Raw genomic sequence first — 21,234 nt, forward strand, 5'->3', positions numbered from 1 at the left:
AGAGAGGTGGGAATGTAGAGAAGGTTTAATTGTTCAGTGACAAAAAGAGCAGAAAAAGGGGAAAAACTAAGTAAGACTCAGGGCTCGGATGAGTGCTTTGCAGATTATAAGATAAATTTGAGATAACTCAAACTATTTTACACCGCTTTCTTCAGAAGTGTGAATGTAAATCATACACATATTCCAGAACTTTACTCATTTGCAAACCTAAATGAACCGCTACAGAGCCCGAGAATCAGTATTTACAGCAATGACATATTTGCACATGCACTAAAGATTCAGTTTACATACAGGACTACTCTCTTGCAAGACATACTATGCTACATTTACTAACATAAGTAGTGTTGGTATCATAAATGCATTAAACTTAAAGCATATTTATAAGAATAAAAGAACAAAATTATTTTCTATGAATCAGCCCATTTGATTTTATCTACTGAACTTGCCAATTCATGAAATTTCTCCTATTCAAATAAGTCATAGCAGATCTCCATTACTAGCTTACCTTAATCTCATCACATTGGAAAAGATGCAAATCGGGCTTGTTTTGGGTTGGTTCTTTACATACTAATGCAAGAATTGAATTGTAATTGCATGCATTCATCACAGCTTGGCAATGCTGAATTGTGCTTAAAGGAAAATTCTCCAGTTCATTCTGCCAGAAAAGAAAAAAGAAATCAAACACAAAATACCCCCTTACTACACAGTGTCCTGATCTCAGAAAAGCTGCATGAGTTAAAAAGGAAAGGTGATAATAGGCTAATTAAAATACCAAATCTCACATACATCATTTTTCTGCCTGTCCCCTTTTTCTCTCTCTCTCTGAAAATGAGACCGCCACTCACAGATCTTACCTTTGATTCCAAGTCCACCAAACTGACAGCTTTGTCATCCACTTGAAGAATCATATCTTGAGTCCACACTTTGCCTTTGGCATCCAGCAATTTCAGCTTCCTTATTCCATCATCTACTGTAATCATTGCCTCTTTTCGGTCCAGAACAAAGGTGGTCAAGTGCTAGTGAATGGGACGTACATTTAAAAAAAAAAAAAAAAAAAAAAATCATTTTCCCTTTTGCTAGGCAGTGTCAGTATTCAAATTGCCAGGAAATAGCAATACAAGTTATTAATGAATAAAAATGCCTTTGTGTATGACAGATCCCACCAATAAGCCATAAGAGAGGTTGTTTGGTCCATAATGTCTTTTTATGTCAACTGATTTTTGTAACTCACTGTTTGTCATCCTCTGTCATTTCCTCCCTAAAGTAAGTGGTTAGACTTGAAGGCATATTCTGACATCTTTCAGGTATCACAGCTAGAATTAAACCCTAAGTATTTAATTAGCTTTCTTGAGGAGTGAAAACCTGTCTCTCTTGGCAAGTTGAATCGAGGAAGCGTCAGCAGAAGCTTCCCAGAAACACCCTGCCAACACACCTCCACCACCACCCTGACCTGGAGTGTCCTCATCTCTTCCAGAGCTGCCAGCTAGCATGCTGATAGCAACCATGATGGGCTTGCATCTGACTGGGATACCTTATGGACAGGCTAGTTGCTTCTTTTATGTGGATCACAGTAGAAATGTAGTAAACTAACCACTTTTGCTCACCATCAACTGAATATTCTTCAGATTCAATTAACGGTCTAGAAATTGAATACTACCTCACAGACATCACATCAACTAGTTTCCCTGTCATTATGGTTTTGACAATTTCTCCTTCAACATGCCAACCATGCAAGACAACCCATAAAATTATTTCATTTTATCCAGGCATAAATCCAGCTTCACATTCTTATTGAAGACCTGGTTACGCTCATTCAAGCTAAACCGATTTTAAAATATGCTTGCACATCTATTGTCTAAATAACTTAAAAAAGAAAAAGAAAATTCAAGAAGAATTAACTGTGCTTTCTTCTATTACAGGATAACTGCACTTAGTTATGACAGACAAGGGAGTAGATACAAGCTGCATATAATCGAAGTATTTAAAAGAAGTGAAACAAACTCTCTACTGACTGCTCACCCAGGAATGCTTAGACTCCAAATACAAGTACTAATTTTTATGCCAGTACAGTACCAAAACTGTTATGAAGAAACCAAAGAAAAATACAGACAGACAATTAGAAGCAACACAAGTATTCATTTGCAAGCTGGTCATAGGATGGAAGCACTTGAAATTAAGACTCTTCAGTATATGATTTCACAATTTACAGCTAATTTAAAACCCAGCAAAAAGGAGCTGAGAATCTACAGCATTTGCAAGTTTTGGCTTAAGCCATGATAGTGGTCTGATAGCAGTGGGAGAAAGTTTGTGCCAAAGTAAGATTACAAAATGAGGCATTGCATCCAAAAGTGCTTAACAGGCTACATATGGGCACCCAAGCTTACTTTGCTGAATATTTTAAATATATCTACTCCTGGATAAATTATGGCAGCAGCACACAGTAATTCTGCAAAACAGCTTAAGTTGGGAAGTAACATACTTTGCACTTCACTCTGGGGAAGAATCTGTGCAGGCAGAATATATTTGTGTAACTACTCCATAGTAGACTAACTGGGGCTTTTAGGGGTTAATGCTCAGCTCTTTCTGAATATTCTGTCAGCTCTGCTGATTATAACTGATCAAAGTATTCATTTTAAATATCATCCAGTGTGCCTCACTAACAGCACAGGGTTTTTCAGCTCTGCCTCATCCTTGCAACAAGGCAGGTTCAAAGACAGGGCAGCATAACACGTTGAATTGATATCCCATTGAGAAGTCCTGTCCATTTGCCAATCTACACACAACTTTGCTTGCATTCTCCTATATCAAAATTTCAGCTCATTATGGCAAAGCTATAGAATTTGGGACATTTCAGTGTAATCTATTCTGAAGTGACCTCGGGCTGGCATGATATTTTGGAAGATGTATATGCCTTCAAGCATATGTACCCTCAAAAATCATGTGGGAAAAAATAACTGCATGTAACTGAAAGCTATAATTGGTATATCACTCCTTGTCTCACCTCTACGTGATACTGGGAAGTTTCGGATATGCTGCTGGCACTGTCTCGTGCATAATTCTTTCTTTGTTCTGGAGATGGGAGGAAAAAAAAGAATAATTATTCATTCAACTTCTTATCATGCTGTTATGAATACTTCTCAGAGACACTTAAGACTAGTTGTATATACGAAAGCAGAAGATGAGCTGCTGATAATTGCTGTATTTCGACAGAAAAAACCTTCACCCCCACACAGTCCAGCACAAGGATCATACTTACGTCAACGATGTTAAGAGAGCACCAGTGGGTGCAAGCAAAAGCCAGTTATCTCGTCACAGTGAGTCAGGACACCAGAGGGGAGCAGTGTTCTGACTGAAAACCCTTCATTGGGAAGCCTGATTATTAAAATCACTGGCTTGCCACTTCGGTAGCAATAGGTTAACCAGCATCAGGCTTACTGAATTTGTATGAATGCACTTGCAAGCATAAGTATTTTCTGATATACATGTTAAATCTGCAAAACAACAAAGCCGCACACAAACCAGACCTGACTCATCCTTTATTTCTTCCTAAAATATTCAATTTGATGAGTTGCTAATGTAGAAATATGCATGGAAAGGGGTAAAAAAAACCCAAACCCAAAACACACCAAAGATCTCTAAACAGAAATATTTTTCAGCTGAATAAAACACAATGCTGCAAAGTCAGAAACATCATTTGCCTTTTACTCCATACAATAGATTAATATCAAACCAGGAGAGGAGGGAAAATTCAAGATAAAGACATGACACCCACCCACCGCACAAAATAATGAACTCAGATGAATACTGAAGAAAACTTTTCAACTTTAGTGAAAAAAAAATCGAATGCATTTGGAGGGTTTTTCTCTTTTTTCACCATGACCTCTTAAGGGCCCGACCTCGAACACCAGGGTCTTTGCCTAAGGAAGGAAGTCACTAGGAGACTTGGCCCAGAAAGGTCCAAGGAAACTCTGCAAGTAGGCAATTCTTTTCTCTCCATTTCATTAAATAACTTGATTTCTGATCTTCTAGTCAAATAGATAGCTTGATTTTGTTCAGAAGGAGAGTACCTGATGTACATACAAAATCCATCAATTTCATCATATTCTCAGTACTTCACCAGAAAATAAGTGTGTGATTCTTTTGACAGGAAAGTTAAGTTACTTCTTGCAAAATAAAAAAATGCTAACTACTACCAAGCACATGATCTGTGACATACAGAGATCTGCAGTAAGGACACCATGAAAGCCACACTGTAAAAGGCTCTTCGGTGACCAGCGTTCCTTCAGACAGGAATTTCAGGTGCTGACAGATACAGCAGTGCCCTCATTTTCAGGTGTCACTTGTAGAAGTATTTGTCACCTTTTATAATCATGCCCATTTATCTCTCCAGTTCTCAGTGACTTTCATGAAAGACAACACAGTTTCTGAAATCCCTCACTGGCTTGAAGCCCCTCTCCTATGATGACAAACATCGCTCGTGCAACAGAGCCCTCCTGCTTCTGTACAGCAGCTACTCAGTTTGCTTTAGCAAGAGGAGTGTGTCATGCAATCGGCCAAATTCAAGAACCCCATGGATTATCAGAATTTGTAACTATCTGTGTGACTATTTTAAAATAGATGCCTTTAATTCTCCATTATACTGAAATGCCAGGGCAGAGGATCTATATTGATTCCAACTGTAACTACTATTTCTGCTTTTGCAGCATGTTACTTAAAGTATTTTTTTTGGTTGTTTTTAACCACAGGAGACACACACACACATGCACACCCCAACAAAACAGTCAGTAAAGCAATACTGTCTGATTTGCTACCTTTCTTTTTTTGTTTGGATGATGACCTGAAGAAGTAAAGTCCATCTGTTCCTAACAAAACAAGGGAATTAAAAAATAGTATCTAGTTTAACCCCACAGAACTTGCATCTCCAAGGGGATCAGTTAACAGTCTTCTGATATGGACTGTAAATGATAGTTAAATGCTGTCCAGTAAGAAAGAATACATGCTTAAAAAAAAGTCACTTGTTTCAATTAACAATGCATCAAATATTCAGCTTTGACTGTCGTTATCTTTTTTTAGGCGAATAAAAGTATTTTTTTTAACAATATCAAATTAAAGCAGGATAAGAAATTTTACATGCACTGTAAGGTTTATAAATCCTGCAAACTTTAACAGTTAGAGCTGTTTTAAATAAACAAAGAATATATAAAGGCTCCAAAGGAATTAGGAAGAAGAGAGTAACTTTTGCAAGAGATTCCTTGCTCTGCTTCACAGAAATTTTGTCTTGCGTTAAGACCGGATATCCCAAAGCATTCGTAGCACTAATTAACACATCCTCTTCCACAGAGCAGCCCTAACACTCACAGTAGACATGATGGCAAGTTTTTCAACACACTATGTCATTGTGAGAACAATAGCGTTTATATAAGAAATAAAGCTTTCCGAATGCTAATAAAATCTGTGGTTGCCTACACTTGAGAGCCAAGGAGAGCCCCTCAAGTTCTGCTTTCTTAATTATAACAGAATAGTAACAAGAACTTCAATAAAAATATCCAATTAGCAAAAGTCAATGTGTGTTTGTGTTAACAAGCAAATAGTATGGTCACCACAACTACTGATGATCCATACTGAGTTCAGCAACAATTCCTATTTATGTATTTATTACTTTAATGCAGGTAGAATTATTATTAGAACCTGCTAGAGATCCAAGTTATCATTCAGAATAGAAGAGAATATTTCAGTTGGAAAGGAGCTACAATAATCGTCTAGTCCATCTGCCTGACCACTTCAGCGCTGACCAAAAGTTAAAGCATGTTATTAAGGGCATTGTCCAAATGCCTCTTAAGCACTGACAGGCATGAGGCATCAACCACCATTTTTTGTTATCCTACAGGCCCTTCTACCAAAACCACCATGTAATGTATGTCACCTATGCAGACTTGGAGAATCCCTTTTCTGGGAGTCCAAGAAAATGATGCAAACTCTGCAGTGAAGCATGCAACCTAAACGGGAGACTTCTAAGTCTTGTTGCAGTTACAGACCAAACCAAAAAAAGGATAGGGTACCTCACAGGCTCTTAATTACTGCTCAGTGCTGCAACTTTTATGTGGTTTTGGATGAGCTAAGAAGTGGCCTACAGCAGCCGTGAATGTTGTTAACACTGCTATAGAGGAGCTAGAGGTAGGTAATACAGGTAACCGCTCCATCCTGAAATTATTCACCCTTCAAAATACATCTTCTAATAAGTACCCTAGAATCAGGCAAAACTCTTCTGTTGCTTCTGGAAGTGTTTTTCCTCAACCTTTGTTTTTCAACCCTTTTACAGTTCAATAGTTAGAAAGTGGGTCTCCTTTTCCATACAGGGTCAACCCAGCTGCTTATAACCCAGGCCCCCTGACAGATAGCTTTCTTGGCTGCCTGGCATAAATTGCACTGAAGAAAGAATGAATAAAATCTCACGAAGATAATATGAACATAACACAAAGGAAAAAAGAAAAAAAAAAAAAAAAAGACTGGCATCTAGAATGCACCCCGTTTCCCATGGTTTTTCCCAGTAGCTCAAAACTAAATCTCGGCCTCTGCTTTCTCCTAGTGCTTTGCTCACGTCACAGATTCTACCTACAAACCTCTGCAGGTTCTTACCTTGCCCTCTGAAAGGAGGACACAAACACTTTTGCACCCCCTTCTGCTGATGCATTCCACTGCCTTGAACTTCTAGCAAAATTGATATAAGCCTGCAAACTTGTTTTGCGTCCTTCTCTACCCAGATGACACAAGATTCTGCTGCTTCTTCCTACAACGCTTCCATGTTTCCACTTGCAAGTCAGATATATCCAAGCACCTGACTCTCTCAGTCTTTTTCTATCCATATACAGCTACTTATTTTTCTTCTTTTCCTACAGAGTTGCCCATTGCCATTCTTCTGGAAATGTAGCTTCCATCTTCTCAACTCTTTCACATATCAAAGTGGCTGATTATTATTCAGCAATACTAATCTGACTGCTTTTACAGAAACCCTGAAAACGCCTCTTGACTTATTACATGATCTTCAAATGCAAGTAACTCATCTCCTACTATTGAAAATGAGCAACAGAATTTGCTGACTTACTGAATGTACTGGGTCTGGCTGGCATGGAGTTAAATTTCTTCACAGCAGCCTGTATGGTGCTGTGTTTTGGATTTGTGACCAAAACAGTGTTGATAACATAGGGATGTTTTAACTATTGCTGAACAGTGTCAAGGCCTTCTCTGTTTCTCACTCTGCCACCCCAGTGGGCAGGCTGGGGGTACACAAGAGGCTGGGAGGGGACACAGCTGGGACAGCTGACCCAAGCTGACCAAAGGGATATTCTATACTGTATAATGTCATGCTCAGCAATAAAACCAGTGGGTAGTCTTTCCAAAGTAGCCCTTGCTCAGAGACTGTCTGGGCATTGGTCTTCTTGTGGGAGGTGGTGAGTGATTGCCTTTGCGTTACTTATTTTTTCTGTCAGGTTTTTTCCCTCCCCCCTCTTCACTTATTAAGCTGTCTTTATCTTGATCCAATTCTCTCCCCTATCCCGCTGCAGGGAGGAGACAGGAGGAATGAGCAAGCAACTGGGTAGGTCCTTAGTTGCTGGCTGGGATCAACCCCCGAAACTGAAAAAAAAAAAGTTTTGTATGCTGCATTTCACTCTCCTAATCCTTCTGATCAGTCTCAGCATCTCACAGGTCCCTTCATACATGAAGAGCATTATTGAAGCTGAAGTGAAATTCTGCAACAGAGACTTCCAGGTAGGATGTACAAAACTATCAAAGGATGAATAAAACTATTAAAACTATTGAGTTTTTTCTATTTACTCTACTTACTGCAGCTTTTACATCCAACATGCAAAGTACAGTGCAGCCTTAATACTGCAGTTAGCTCAAACCCTGCTGGTATGCTGCACACAATTTACCTAAAGTATTTTCCATCTGAAAAAGGAAAAAAAATAATAAAAAAGGATCATGGCAGAAGACACTTAAGTTAAATTCTTAATCGCAATCTATAGCAAATGCAACCCAGAGGAACTGGAGAAAAAATAAAATCTCTCACAGGGCAAGGGCAATAAACTTAAACACAGCACAGCATTTCACTCATAGGTCCTGGACTGTAAGATCTGCTAGCTACTAAACCTTTCAAAGGAACACAAACATTGACACACAGAAACAAATACTCTTCCTGCTGTCTCATGTGGAGATACGCTACTGCAATTTATGTCTTTGTGAACTTACTGAATTCGCCAATCATCAGGAATGGACCATGTTTCTGGTTTCAAAAAGATGTGAAAAGGTGATTTCATACCAATTTTGGAAGTAGCCAAAACACCAGAAAACAAAAAAAAATGACCTCTTGACCAAAGACTTTTAGCCAAGCCAAGAATACACTAGAGAGTACGTGACACAGACAAACATGGCTTTAGATTGCCACCCCTCATTCTCTTCCTTGCCCTCCCTACACTGAGAACCCTGTCCCCTCCCCAGTTATTTCTGTGGAGGACTGTTTCATACTTTCATAACTATTCCACTGTTTCAGACAGAAACACCAGTGTGGCCCAAGGTCCCTTCAGGCAGAGCTATGAACAGAACCTGACATAGCTAAGGTTAGAGTCCTGTCTCACCCATTTTCCAACTGGAAAAGGGTGCAGCAATATAGTAAATTAGAAAGCTGCTTAATAAACTCTTCCGCAGCCTGGCTCTGTGCCACTGTCCAGAAGACCACACAGAGAAATGTATCACAGCAAGAGAAATCTAATTCTTTATCTAGGTAGGGAAAATTCTCACCAAAAGCAATAAATCTCAGTCTGGGTCTTAACAGGTGACCTGAAGCAGGGATGGTGCTGGTTAGGGCTATGATACCTTTTGGTACAACAAATTTTCAGTTCCTAAAAGCCTAAAACAGAAACGAGGAATCCCAATGCGTAGACTTCTACTGATGTCTTGCAAATAATTGCATAGGCCAGATGTAATAAATGTTATCAGCGCTATGGTTATGATAGCACAAAGAAGGATAATGGTGGATCCCACCTTCCCCTGCCATAGCCGAATTGGAAAATGTCTGTACAGTGCACAGCGAGACAGAGCTCTGAAATCTGATGGCAATCCATGTGGAGATGGATTAAGAGTCTCCCTCAAAAGCTGTCCTAAGAATCCTGGAGTGACAGTATAAATTATTACCACACATCATCAAGCAGAAAAGCCCAATACTTAGTCTACTACTGTATACTTATGGTTTGCATTGGACTGATTGCTGACACCCCTTTAAGAATGTATTGCAGCAGCTGGAAAAACTCAACTTGAGACTGAGAGCAAAGTGCAGGAGACGTGACCTACACATCCGGGGAGAAAGGTCAAAACTTGAGTTCAAATCAAATCTCATTAAGAGAGAGGCAAACACTCACTTTCAGAGATTTGTGCCACAAGCTTCTCCCTGATGGCTATGTGGAACTAGCTATCAGAGAAAGTATATTGTTTAGAAGTCAATTGTCAGTTTAATTCATTCAAGTCTCAAGTAACACAAGCATGTTACATGGATGGCTTCTTTTAATGGGCTCGTTTACCTAGTCTATGATCTGCTTGTGATATCCTTGAATTTATTACGCTACAGTTCTTAGTCTGAATGAGGTATTTGAGCAATGCAAAGATACACAGGCAATTTCACTGCTAGCACCTAATCACAGCCATGAGAGTATAAACACAATGTATAAACCACCTAGTCTTTTCTGATGCAGCGTGAAGACAGTTTTCATAACATTCAATTCTGTGCTGTATAATAATCTAACAATTTGGAGCGAACCACTAGCTCGCTACTCCTGGGGAATGGGGCTGCTCCACACTGCGTCACCCCCGACAAACCCCCAGCACAGCCCTGGCTATTGGCGCCGACTGATGCTGCACGTCTCCCCGCAAGCAGAGCTGCAGAAGACAGATGGAGAAGCCAATGCTAGAACAACATATGACAGTATGAGCCAAAACCCATTTCAGATGGAAAGATCAGAAACTAAATAATGAAATAAAACCCATAAGAATTTGTAGAGGGCATCCTTCCTCCCAGTTCAGTGAAAGATTTATCATGCAAATAGAAAATAGTTCATTTCAGGAAGGAAATGAGTGAAAACAAAGATTATTTGACACAGGAAAAAAGGCAGTTTCAAGGAAGTTTTTGCTATCAGATAACCACATCAGAGATAGCGATGGCTCCAGTTTAGTTTTTAACTGAACTGTCTGTAACACCAGTAAAACTCCAGCCTCCTTTCCCACTGGCACTGTGGTCAACCTTCTGCCTGATGATGGAAGGATTGAACAATCATGAACCACCTCAGCACTGGGACTCAAGAGATAAACTTCATGCCATGACATATACATGTGAGTGTGTGTATATATACATACACACACACACATATACACATTATTATTATTAATAATATTTTTTAATCTTTACTGTGCTTGGAAGAAACTGAATTCAAGATCTTCACCTGTTCATACTAAATGACATTCAAAAGTCTTCCAAGAAAAGGAATTTTGTCATGGACAAAGTTTGCTGCTAACATTACATTGTCACATTTTATCAAAACAAAAAAACATGGTTCATTTTACTTTTACAGTAAAATTATATATTTTTGTTCCTAATATACTATAAGTGAATCTATTCAATACATGAGATTTATGTATTTACATAAATAAAATATGTACATTTACAATACATGTACATAATATAAAATATAAAAAAGTCTGCTTTATAGGCTTTCAGTCTCATGGATCTCAAATAAAATATTTAAGTTAGCTATTCATTATAAATCAATTATAAAGAAAATATTTTATAATAAGCATTTTTAACACATTTTAACAATTCCTGTATCGCTCAACTGCTTCCCACCCACCGTGGGACAGCATGCACAAAAATCCCTAACATCACAAAGGAAGAAAAGACACACGTAAGATGCAGCAGAATTGCTAAAATTAAAAAAAAATAATAAATAATTGCCCTGAATTTGAGAAAGGTTTTAGGTGTTTTCCTTGTTTTCTGCAGTTCATACATTTGGTGATACTGACAACCTAGTTCTTTATGCATACAAAACTAAGCAGAAGCAGTAAAATGTGCAAACTCCTCTCCAATAGCTATGCCAATATATCTTTACTCGGAGCTCCAGGATAATTGAGTCTTCTACGTCATTCAGTTCCTGGCAACTGCAGCTATAGTTTCGTGATATATCTACCAGCAATGGAAGTGAACCAAGATCAACAATTCATTTTACAGGAGCCACCACGCAGCAGTTATATGGTAAGCATTTTCAATTAGTACCTGAATTCAATTAAGTATTTTAGAAGTACAAGGCTGTTTACCATTATATATCTCAAATTTACCCACTTGTCCCCATCTTCTACCAACATATGGCTATCCCATGACATGTTTGATATGAAAAAGCTCAGAGAGGTATTCTTTTTAAAGCCCACAAAAGTTACAGGACATGGTTAAGACACTTATTGATACTGCCATGTTGTTCAAACCATGTACTCTTGAAAAATTATGATGATGGTATAAAATGAAACAGAAAAGCGCAACACTCTCATAATGTCTCATAAAGAAATAATCTGCTAAGAGTTTTCACAATGTCTCTTGCTGGTTTCTGTTACCACCTACTATTTCTGTCAACACATGCAATCAGTTTGTCGACTGAACCCATACAGGATGCAGAAATCATTGTTTAAAACGATCACTGCAGAATTTTCCTCAGTTGCAGTCCCTGCCTTTAATACTACGTCAAGTGACTGACTTTTCTAGCATACCACTAAAAACGATAAATTTAAACTTAGAATGATTCAGATGCAACGTAATTTTTAAACGACAAATGTTTCAAATGGGTTCTACTTCTGACTTAGCTGATTTTTCTAGAAGTGGACCTTCACACTACTCTAGCACAGTGCCTTCAGCCACCAAACCACATCAGCTTTTTCACACCGCTCCTCTTCTCAAAGGACACAAAGCTTGACTTCCCATTTTCTTCTTAGGCTTTTAGCCTCACGAATTTCAAAGCAGTTTGAAAGCCAACAAGGCAACCAGTACAACAAAGTTCTTCTCATGTGCTCAGGGGTGAGTAACGAAACTCCCGGCCTGAAGGCTATCCTTCCAAGGGCAAAGTTAAGGCTGTTCTAATGCCACAAAGCATCCTGCCCTCACCCCCCTAACCCCTGCGGTCACTCCCAGCCATCACTTCATCCAAAATAGGAGGGAGGAAAGACTAGTCACTACTAAGGATGTTGCGGTTACTAGCCACTGCTCTTTGAGCTTTCCAGTTTGTTAACCTGCAGAAGAGGTGGTCGATGCAACAAGGGAGAGCAGGCTGGGGTGCGAGGGGTCCTGCACAGGACTGGGTTCTTACTGCAAACCTTGTTCTTCAGTCTTATCAGTTGTACTGACTTTCAAAAGAGCATTTAACAACAGGCACAGATTTACACAGCAGAACATCTCTCAGCTTCATTGCCATTTGTATTTCCGTTACCAGCACACCTATCAGCAGGATATATTCACAGCGGACGTGGACGACCAGGAAATGGTGCAATTTGGCTGGCAAGGAATGTGACTACTTTCTGCCTCCACAGTGATTTGGCCATGGGCTACAGAGTAGCGTATACAGCCAAGACTAGCATCTATAGTTGATAAGTGCAAAAACGCTTAGGCATTTATAAGTAACATCACATTTGACAGTCACAAAGCCTGTGGAAAACAGCAGGCCAAATAGGGCTCCAAATCCATTATATCAAATCTAACCTCCATGAAATCCTTGTGTCAAACAAGAATACTGTCAATTCCTTTTCTGCTAGCAGGGGATAAAGGTGGGGAAGCAGGCGGAGACACAATTCGTGAATCAAACCTATAGCACAGCTATATCCCTGAATGCCTTCTCTCTGGTACATACCTTGGCTAATATCCCAGAATGCCTTCTCCCTGGTATATACCTTAGCTACAGGATCACTCTTAGTTTTGTGATAAATGCTTTATACATTATGCCTTAAAAATCAGCAAGTGGAAGTTCTCTGATTAGTAAACCATAAAAACATTTTCTAGCTAGCCTAGTTAGTTTTAGTAGGAATAAAATCACTTTGTTCTTTAATTTTTTTTATACACACACAAGTGTATGTACATACAGTCTCAGATTTATATGTATAAAATATTTTCACCATGACATCACAATCAATACTTAAACAATTTTAACATAAATGTTTAGAGACTTTACACCATCTTACCATAAAGAGCTTTTGCACTTGTTCTTGAATTCTGCTCCCTCTCCGCCTGAGCAAATGTTGGTGAACCATAGCCACTAGAAGAAAACATTACTGGTTAACTTCTGTATAGATGTATTTGCCTCACAGAAACAGGCATTGAAAAAAACCCCTCCCCTTCTGTGGGACTACACACACCTACGATGTTACTAACGGAGGTAATGATACTGGATATTTGTTCTGCACCATGAATACAATGAAGCTTGTTTCACTTAGGCTGGAAGCCCTTCTGAGCTATTTTTTATTGCATTAATACAACATCATGCACAATGGGGGGTGTGGTATACACATAGATACCACTGTAATGTAAGTAATCAGTATCTAATAATAATAATAATGACTATGCCAAAAACTTGGTAGGATTTGGGGTTTTTTTCCTCCATACTCAAGTGTTAATTGTTTTTAATAATTTTAACTGCTTTTCATAAAAGATTTATTAAAAGGACTATCATTGCCTACAACACATGAAAAGACAATCCAACATCATTCCAGTGTAACAACAAGAATGAATCATATACAAACTCACTTTAAAGGGACAACAATATGAGAAGCAGATGACAGCACACATGCCCTGCTCCATACACGAATTCATGTTCTTTGGCATCAGATTAGGTCAATTCCCATTAGCGCTGTGAACGAGCCTAGTGCCATGCTTCTGACACAGGGAGCATTCTCTTATCTCAGACAAGGTAACACTTACAGGCAACAGTTGCTCAGTTCTTTTTACTGGGAAATGATATTTTCTCACAGATGGAAAGGGCAGCCTCATCTTTTATGCATAAAAGTACATTCACTCAGAGCTAAACTTAAACGTCTCAGGTATATGAAGACCTCTCTGAGTAATGTGATAAGTATGTTATGGCTACAGCAATTTATTTTTCTGTTCCAGATGATCCCATTCAGTAATAAAGCTTTACCCTCACACTAACACAAAATCAGTCAGATGATATCTGTCAGTTTGGTTACATGGTTTGGAAACTGCACATTCCGTTACAGAAACTGCCTTTGTATTATTCCTATGGGATCTAATAATTATAGCTCTTATCAGAAATGAAAGCGTGAAGAAGAAAATACAACACTATTTTTTGTCCATAAAAGGAAAATTAAAGACATAACCTTACTTCATTTGAGGAAAATAACTTCCATATCCACCAGGAGGGGTGTTTGATATATGTCCGTTCATTCTTATCGTCACTTACTGAGGGAAACAATCTGGAAAAAGAAACAACAGCATATGAATTGAAGTCTCTTAAAAGATGAAGGTTTAATACAGATGTAATACAAACCTAATGAGAAAATTATGGTTGAAATGGGAAAGGAATTGCATCAACAAGCTCAATTGTTATTATTCGCATCGCAGTGATGTCTTAAAGACCCGTTATGGAACTTCTCCCAATTGCAATTTGATAGTTATTGCTTCAAACAATTTATAATTTACTGAATAAAGCCATTATTATTACTACAATGGTCTTTAGGAATAGCTTTAGAAATAAAAGGCTGACTAAACAAAGAACAACATCTACTGCAGAAGTGAACAAGATGTTCCAAATGGCAACTTTAATAGTCAAGCATGCTTGACTTTAACCCTCAATTCATTCTTTCAAATGAAACTTTTGAAATGACCTTTTGATACATATTCTGTGAAACTTATCAGCTGAATTGTTAGAAAGATGCATTATTAAAACAAAAGACAATTGTTAGCACAAAAGGAAACTTGGTTAGCTATTTTGGGAGTAAAATAGGCTTTTTTTTTTTTTTTTAAAGCAGCATTTAACATCCTGAAAGTTTGGCATGCCAAATGAAACCTCCTATATAACAGCAACACTGAAAAAACTATGATGAAACAGTTAAAAGAATGCCTTCTCCCTTTAATAATGTATCCATTGAAGTTAAAATTGACTCTGGAAGCAACTTTCCTAAGTCTGTAAACAATTAAGAAATCTCTATTCAAATTTACCATGAGCAAATATTCTTTCATTTATACATATATGAATAATATATATTTGAATATTTCTCTACATCTCAGTCATTAAATATAAAAAAGTTTTCTTTCAACTCTGAAAAATAGTCAAAAGTACGTCAGATAATATTTGTACCTAACAAAAGCTCAGGTTCCAAAGTAAGCACAACCTGCTTTGTTGTACTAGAGCCACCTTACAACCAGCTTATCTTCTGAATCACTAAGTCAACTTACTGCCTCACTTCAACTGTTCTCCTCCTGTTTTACAAAGAAGCAGCAGCTGATTGACGTACAGCACATACTGTATTTTGTATCCACATATGTTCTGCTACTTTTCTCTTTCAGGCAAAAAACCAATCACAATCAAATTCTATTCTCAGCTCTCAAGTCTTCTGTCATTTGAAGAGATGTACAAGCTCCTTTTGGTCTTCTGTACTGAGAACAGAGTCGTTTTTATACCTTTCTGAGGAACACCTGACATCTCCTACCTGTGATGCAGTTAGCAAAGCTAGTTAGTGAACTAGAACCGAGCTGCATTGATTACATGCCAGACGTAATCATGTGGAAGCGTGGTATTGCCTTTAGTGAGCACATACCTGATAATTTGGCTTAGAATCTTTTTATTTTAAATTTTTCTTTCAAATCTTTGATTGCTCCTTGCAAAACGTCTTTACTGATGTATCATGTTTTACTTCCATTTCTCCTGCACATCCCCATGAATATATCATGTATCCAACTCAGTAGCCTGTTTGGCTGCTCTAAGCCACTTTTTATAGAGTGCAGTACTTAGCAGCTGTCTCCAATAAATTACTATCTGTGCCGAGTGCTGCTCAGTTCATTAGCAATTACAACCCTTGTGAAGCATCCTGAAATTGTCCCATGACTTGAAAGAATAAAAATATTTGTTTTCTCAGCAGAATTTGCCAGGTCACTGTGCACTCCTTGTTCCGTTTCAGCAACTGCGTGGACCAGAGCTACTCAGAATGCTCAGCTCATGCTGCCATTAAGCTCTTCAACACTTCCTATCCACTATTAATTCTTATTGTCTGCAACCGTTGCTCAATTTTGCCACCCTGCTTAACAGTTTACCCTGTGATCAGCTTCCTAACAGTGACCAGACCCAAAAAACTCAAACAAATTATGTCCATTGCTTTTCAGTATACCCCACTTCCTCTACTTTCCATATACACTTTTATACAGATAACCCTTATTTAATAATTCTATTTGCCATACCCTTCTATCATTTGTGACTTTTTCATAGCCCTATTTAAAACAAATTCCACAACTATCTGCTTTAAATTGAGATCTGGAAAAAAACTTAGTTTTAGACTCCCTCAAAATTATTTCACTCCTATGACATCTTAATCTGACAAATACTTGATTTGTTATTTGTACTCCACTTCTATGAAAGTGGTGAAACAGATACTTTAAGTAGAAGGCATGTAATATATTAGAACTTAAAGCTTCAGTCTTTGAAGTTAGCACAACACACTGAGTTTTAAAGCAGCAATGAAGCTGAACAGCAGATTTTCACATAAGGGGAAGAAATCACGTCTCATGACTAAATACTAGCCCACAAATACAAAAAGCTTTAAAATCATATTTTGAATCAAGTGATAATGAAAATCTGAAGTCAGAAATTTTGTCTGTTTTTCAAAAAAAACCCCACCAACCACCCAGCCTGTTCTGCCAAGTAAGCACAAAAGTTTTAGTGAGTTTTAGCTGATATGCAAACAAAACACCACTTGCTATTTGACAGTTGAGTAAACCCAACAATATTTCCTGTTCCTTATGCAATTTTCCACTGTTTGAAAAAAAAATCAAATGCTTTGAAATGCCAAGACAACTACTTTGACATGACAATTTCAAGAGGCTATGCAATGCTTCTACCCCTTGGTTCAAGAAGGCTCCCGAATATGAATACAAACATACCTTTTACAGTCATTATTTATAATTAGGCAAAATATTTATAAAAACATCAAAAAGCTACTCCTAATTCCCAAAAATTATCAGGCAATTTCATCTCTTTCTACTTAAATGTTTCTGGAAGAAAAACATTTTAGGAAAACACTTTAAAGTTTTTATTAAGTGTATGATGGAGAGAAGGGAAAAAACATAAAAGGATAACAGAATGTGCAGTGTTTCTTTTATTATTCACTTATACAGCTTTCTCTGCTGTATTTCTCATCTCAGATGCTCTTTCATCTCTTACAACCAGTCCTGTAGCAAAAGTCAGCCCCTGCACAATGCGAAGCCATTGTCATCCAGAAATCTATTAATAAACACCACTTCCTCTTTAATATTCCCTTTCACCTCAGCCCAGCAGTTTACAGCAGCATATGCTGGTGTCCTAGACTTTAAGATAAACATCCTTCAAAATTAACTGTATGATCCCTCTTTAACAGGTCCTGAAGTATCAACAGTTTACGTGTGAATATGCCTAAGAATGGTCATGTCTTTCTCAGGATCTTGAAAAGACATTATGCTCACTCTGGACAAGAAATGTGTAAAAACAGGAAAATGAAATAAGAATTTAAGAAGAAAAGAATAATAAGAAAATAGCTAAAACAATAAGAAGTAATAAGATCAATATTAAGATATTTATGTTTAAATATATTAATATAATATATTATTAAAACCAGTAAGAAAATAGCTATAAATAGGAAGTTCCTAAAAACAAATAAATACTAAATTCTCTTCCCAGAGTATCAGAGACTGAACAAAAAGAAATCCATCTAGTACTTCACTGCTGCCACCAGCTTTATTTTTGAAGGGACTCTAGCATATTGACAGTAAGCAGCAATATAAATGACAAGGGTCCAGCCTTTATAACAGACAAACCATTTGTGAGACAGATATACTTTGGTTCTTTAGTAATCAACAGTTACAGGTGGTCTAATCCCAAGTATGGGGAGTATTATACCGGTAGTCAACATGATTACATCAGTCATAAATATTCATTTAAAAAAATGCCCAAACGCTAAAATACTCTCCACCTTCCCCACCTTGTAGCACAGCAGCCTAATGAAAGCAATACCATCTGTGTGCAACAACAAGCTGACACACTGACAACTCACATGCCCTGTCATTTAATTTCCTAGTAGGAGTTTGAAGGTAGCAAAATCCCTCAATTTATTTCAAAAAAATCCCTTTTCTAGAAGGGCAGAGCTATCTCATTAAAGAAAATGAGATATTGCAGAGACCGATGCTCTTTTCCACTCATCCTGAATCAATCAGTTCCACCCAGTGACAGATCACAATATCAGATGGAAAAAAGAACAGCAGCTTCATGCCATGGGGATTTTAGAAATGATGACAGGGGCAGGGAGGGGGAAGGGTTAAGGAGAGGAGGATGTAGGGGAAGGAAAAGGAAAGCCAAGAATGGCTGGAACAATAATTATCTACCGATTAAGAAAATGTTATTAGTAACAAGTCATTGTTATCACATGCCCCAGAAAATCCCAAGAATTCTTCCCCAACTAGATAGCAGGCACAGACTGAACAAAAACAAGTGGACTATTAAAAGGTAACACTTATCTGTAGCGGATCTGACAGTGTAGCAATGTCAGAAAAGGACATGCTTTCTCCACCCTTTCCCTTTTTAAAATGTTACGGAACAACAAAAACAACAAAAAAAATCAGTCGTATCCATGCTACAATGTAACTCACTATGCCTTCAATAAAAATGCCTTTTATTGCCATTCCATAGCATTCAGTACTGCTGTTCCACAGAACGTAGAAAAACTATTTAACTTGTTGCATGACTTACTATTTTTCATTTGTTTCTTCCCAAACCTCACCCTGTTTACCCCCCCATGCTTTCCTTCCTCATGCTAGATTTTTGAATAGTTATTACTTTTAATCCCCTTGTTTCTCCAGGCTGAGGTAGTTTCTTTAGTTATTCCTTATGTTCTCATATTTGGTGTCTTCTCGTCTTCCGTCTACCTTGCTGTTCTGTTCCAAAACTCTCCTATTTGTATCTCCACTCCAGCCACAGATTTTACAAATGGGAAACTCCTGATAGAAATAGGTCCCACGTAGTCAGACGAAACATTGCTGCTGCCCTCTGCTTCGGGACTTGCTTCAGATATCAGCCAAGAGCAAACACGAGTTCTGCTGGCTGTTCAACATCTTGCCTCGAGATAAACACCAAGATGCACATGCACGCGTAAGTAAGTATTACTTCGGAAATGATCCCTAGGGATTTTCCATCCTCGGTACGTTGACATCAGAATTTCTCTGAGACAAACTGCTACTGGTTGGGCTGGCAGCAGCTTCGTACTGTAATGTTTTCCGTTTTCTGCTAAGGGGATTGGAGCAGCCAAAGGCTGGTCAAAAAGGTGACAGCAGAAATCACACAGGAAATTGAAAGCTAGACCCTACCACTGATGCAGTTTCAAAACAAAGCATTTGCACTTCACTCACCACCGCTCTGGCTGTTGGCCCCTTTGTTTTCCCCTTAATAAAGACACTCTTTATTAATGATGGGGGGCTGACGCTTTCTGAGAAAGGAATAGGTACTCCAGTATACACTCCTGTGTCCAAGCATGAGGACTTCAAGCAAATGACAATCCAATAGCCACAATAAAATAATTTTGAAAATGCTGTTACTTTCAGGTCTTCTCTGGATTCAGAGCAGTTGTCTAGCATGGCCATTAGCACTAATTACACTGCGTCTTAGTTTATAGAAATCTGCACTGAGTTGCATCCTGTGTTTAGATTTTAGTGCATCCCCCAAACAACGCTTCTGCTGCGCGTGACATTAGCTAACTGGGGTTGCTGCTAAAGAAACCTGCGGGTGGGGAGGAACGGACTGAATGTGCTCCCCTCTCCCCCTGCATTTCACTCCTTACAGAAAGCCCAGAATATTGTTTACTGGTTTGTCTAAGAGGGCAGAGGAGTAGCAGCATTTCAAGAAACTAATGACTGTGACAGACGAATACAGCTCTGGCCAGGCAGGGGACAACACCGCACAACAGGGGACACAGCACTGCCCAGGAGGAGGGATTTGCAAGCGTATTCACCTCTACCTCCCCAGAGCAGTGCAGCAGATGAGCTCAATCAACGCTGCTTTTTCCAGTTTCAAAAAGTGTTTTGATTTTCATGGACACTTTCTGAAATCTAATATTTTCCTCTGTCCTTCAGTAGAAAGAGTATGCTAAATTCATCAGCAGTATTCCTTTCAGCAGGAGGAATAGGGTAAATTTATTAAGAGAATTTGGTGACATAATTATCAATCGAAGTAGGAGACTCGATATGTTAATGCAAGACCAGTCTTCTGAGCAAAAATTGTTAGCTAAAAGAGAGGTTTTCTGTTGGGAAAACTACTAAGATAAAAAATGCTTCTTTTTCCTACTATGATTTTTTCCAGCTAATTGCTATTCTAACAGTACAATTAAGATAGGCATCTTAGTTTGAGAAAGGAGATAAATATGAAGACCAACAGGAAGAACTGAAAGAATAAACTTCAGATAGATCCTGTTTAGAGATTTAGCTCTTATTATTGCCACACAAATAAAGATCCTGCTTGAAAACAGGTTCTTATTCTGGCACATATTTCCATTCGCTTCACAGGTCTGGGCCATGATTTACAATTAACCATATTGAAAGAAAATAAAACAGCTTTACAGATACAAAAGCTTCAAAGACTTAAAATCCCTATTGCAACAGAGGAACATTAATAAATACACCAAGCACTAGAGCCACCACTCACTGCTATTTTTAATTAGAGAATTAATCACCTCATCTAAAGCAAGGTATTAATTACCAAGATCAGGATAATTATGCAGACCTCGCAGAAAGTATCACCACAGGTGGAAGACCAGTATCTTGTATAAAAGAAAAAAAAGAAAGAAAGAAAAAAAAACAACCCTCCACACATACAGAAGAACAGTCTAAAGAAGAAGATGTCTATGGCACATGAAGGAATTTGTAGAAGAAGGTAGAAAAAGAGGATTATAATGTACCATAAAAATCAGTGT

The 21,234-nt window shown here is 38.2% G+C and overlaps 1 protein-coding gene across 1 annotated transcript in view; it reads right to left on the reverse strand.

Moving 5' to 3' along the window:
• EPS8 (epidermal growth factor receptor pathway substrate 8) overlaps window positions 1-21,234 on the reverse strand; it is a 136,013-nt gene that overhangs the window by 39,382 nt on the left and 75,397 nt on the right. The window contains exons 3-7 of the mRNA XM_059816288.1: window positions 14,415-14,505; window positions 13,258-13,331; window positions 3,002-3,069; window positions 855-1,016; window positions 506-655 (exon numbers count right to left, since the gene is read on the reverse strand). Of these exons, the coding sequence (XP_059672271.1) occupies window positions 506-655; window positions 855-1,016; window positions 3,002-3,069; window positions 13,258-13,331; window positions 14,415-14,476 (516 nt within the window). The 5' untranslated portion in view covers window positions 14,477-14,505. The remainder of the gene's footprint in view (window positions 1-505; window positions 656-854; window positions 1,017-3,001; window positions 3,070-13,257; window positions 13,332-14,414; window positions 14,506-21,234) is intronic.

This window comes from Gavia stellata, chromosome 4 (genome assembly GCF_030936135.1).
Source record: "Gavia stellata isolate bGavSte3 chromosome 4, bGavSte3.hap2, whole genome shotgun sequence".
NCBI lineage: Eukaryota > Metazoa > Chordata > Aves > Gaviiformes > Gaviidae > Gavia > Gavia stellata.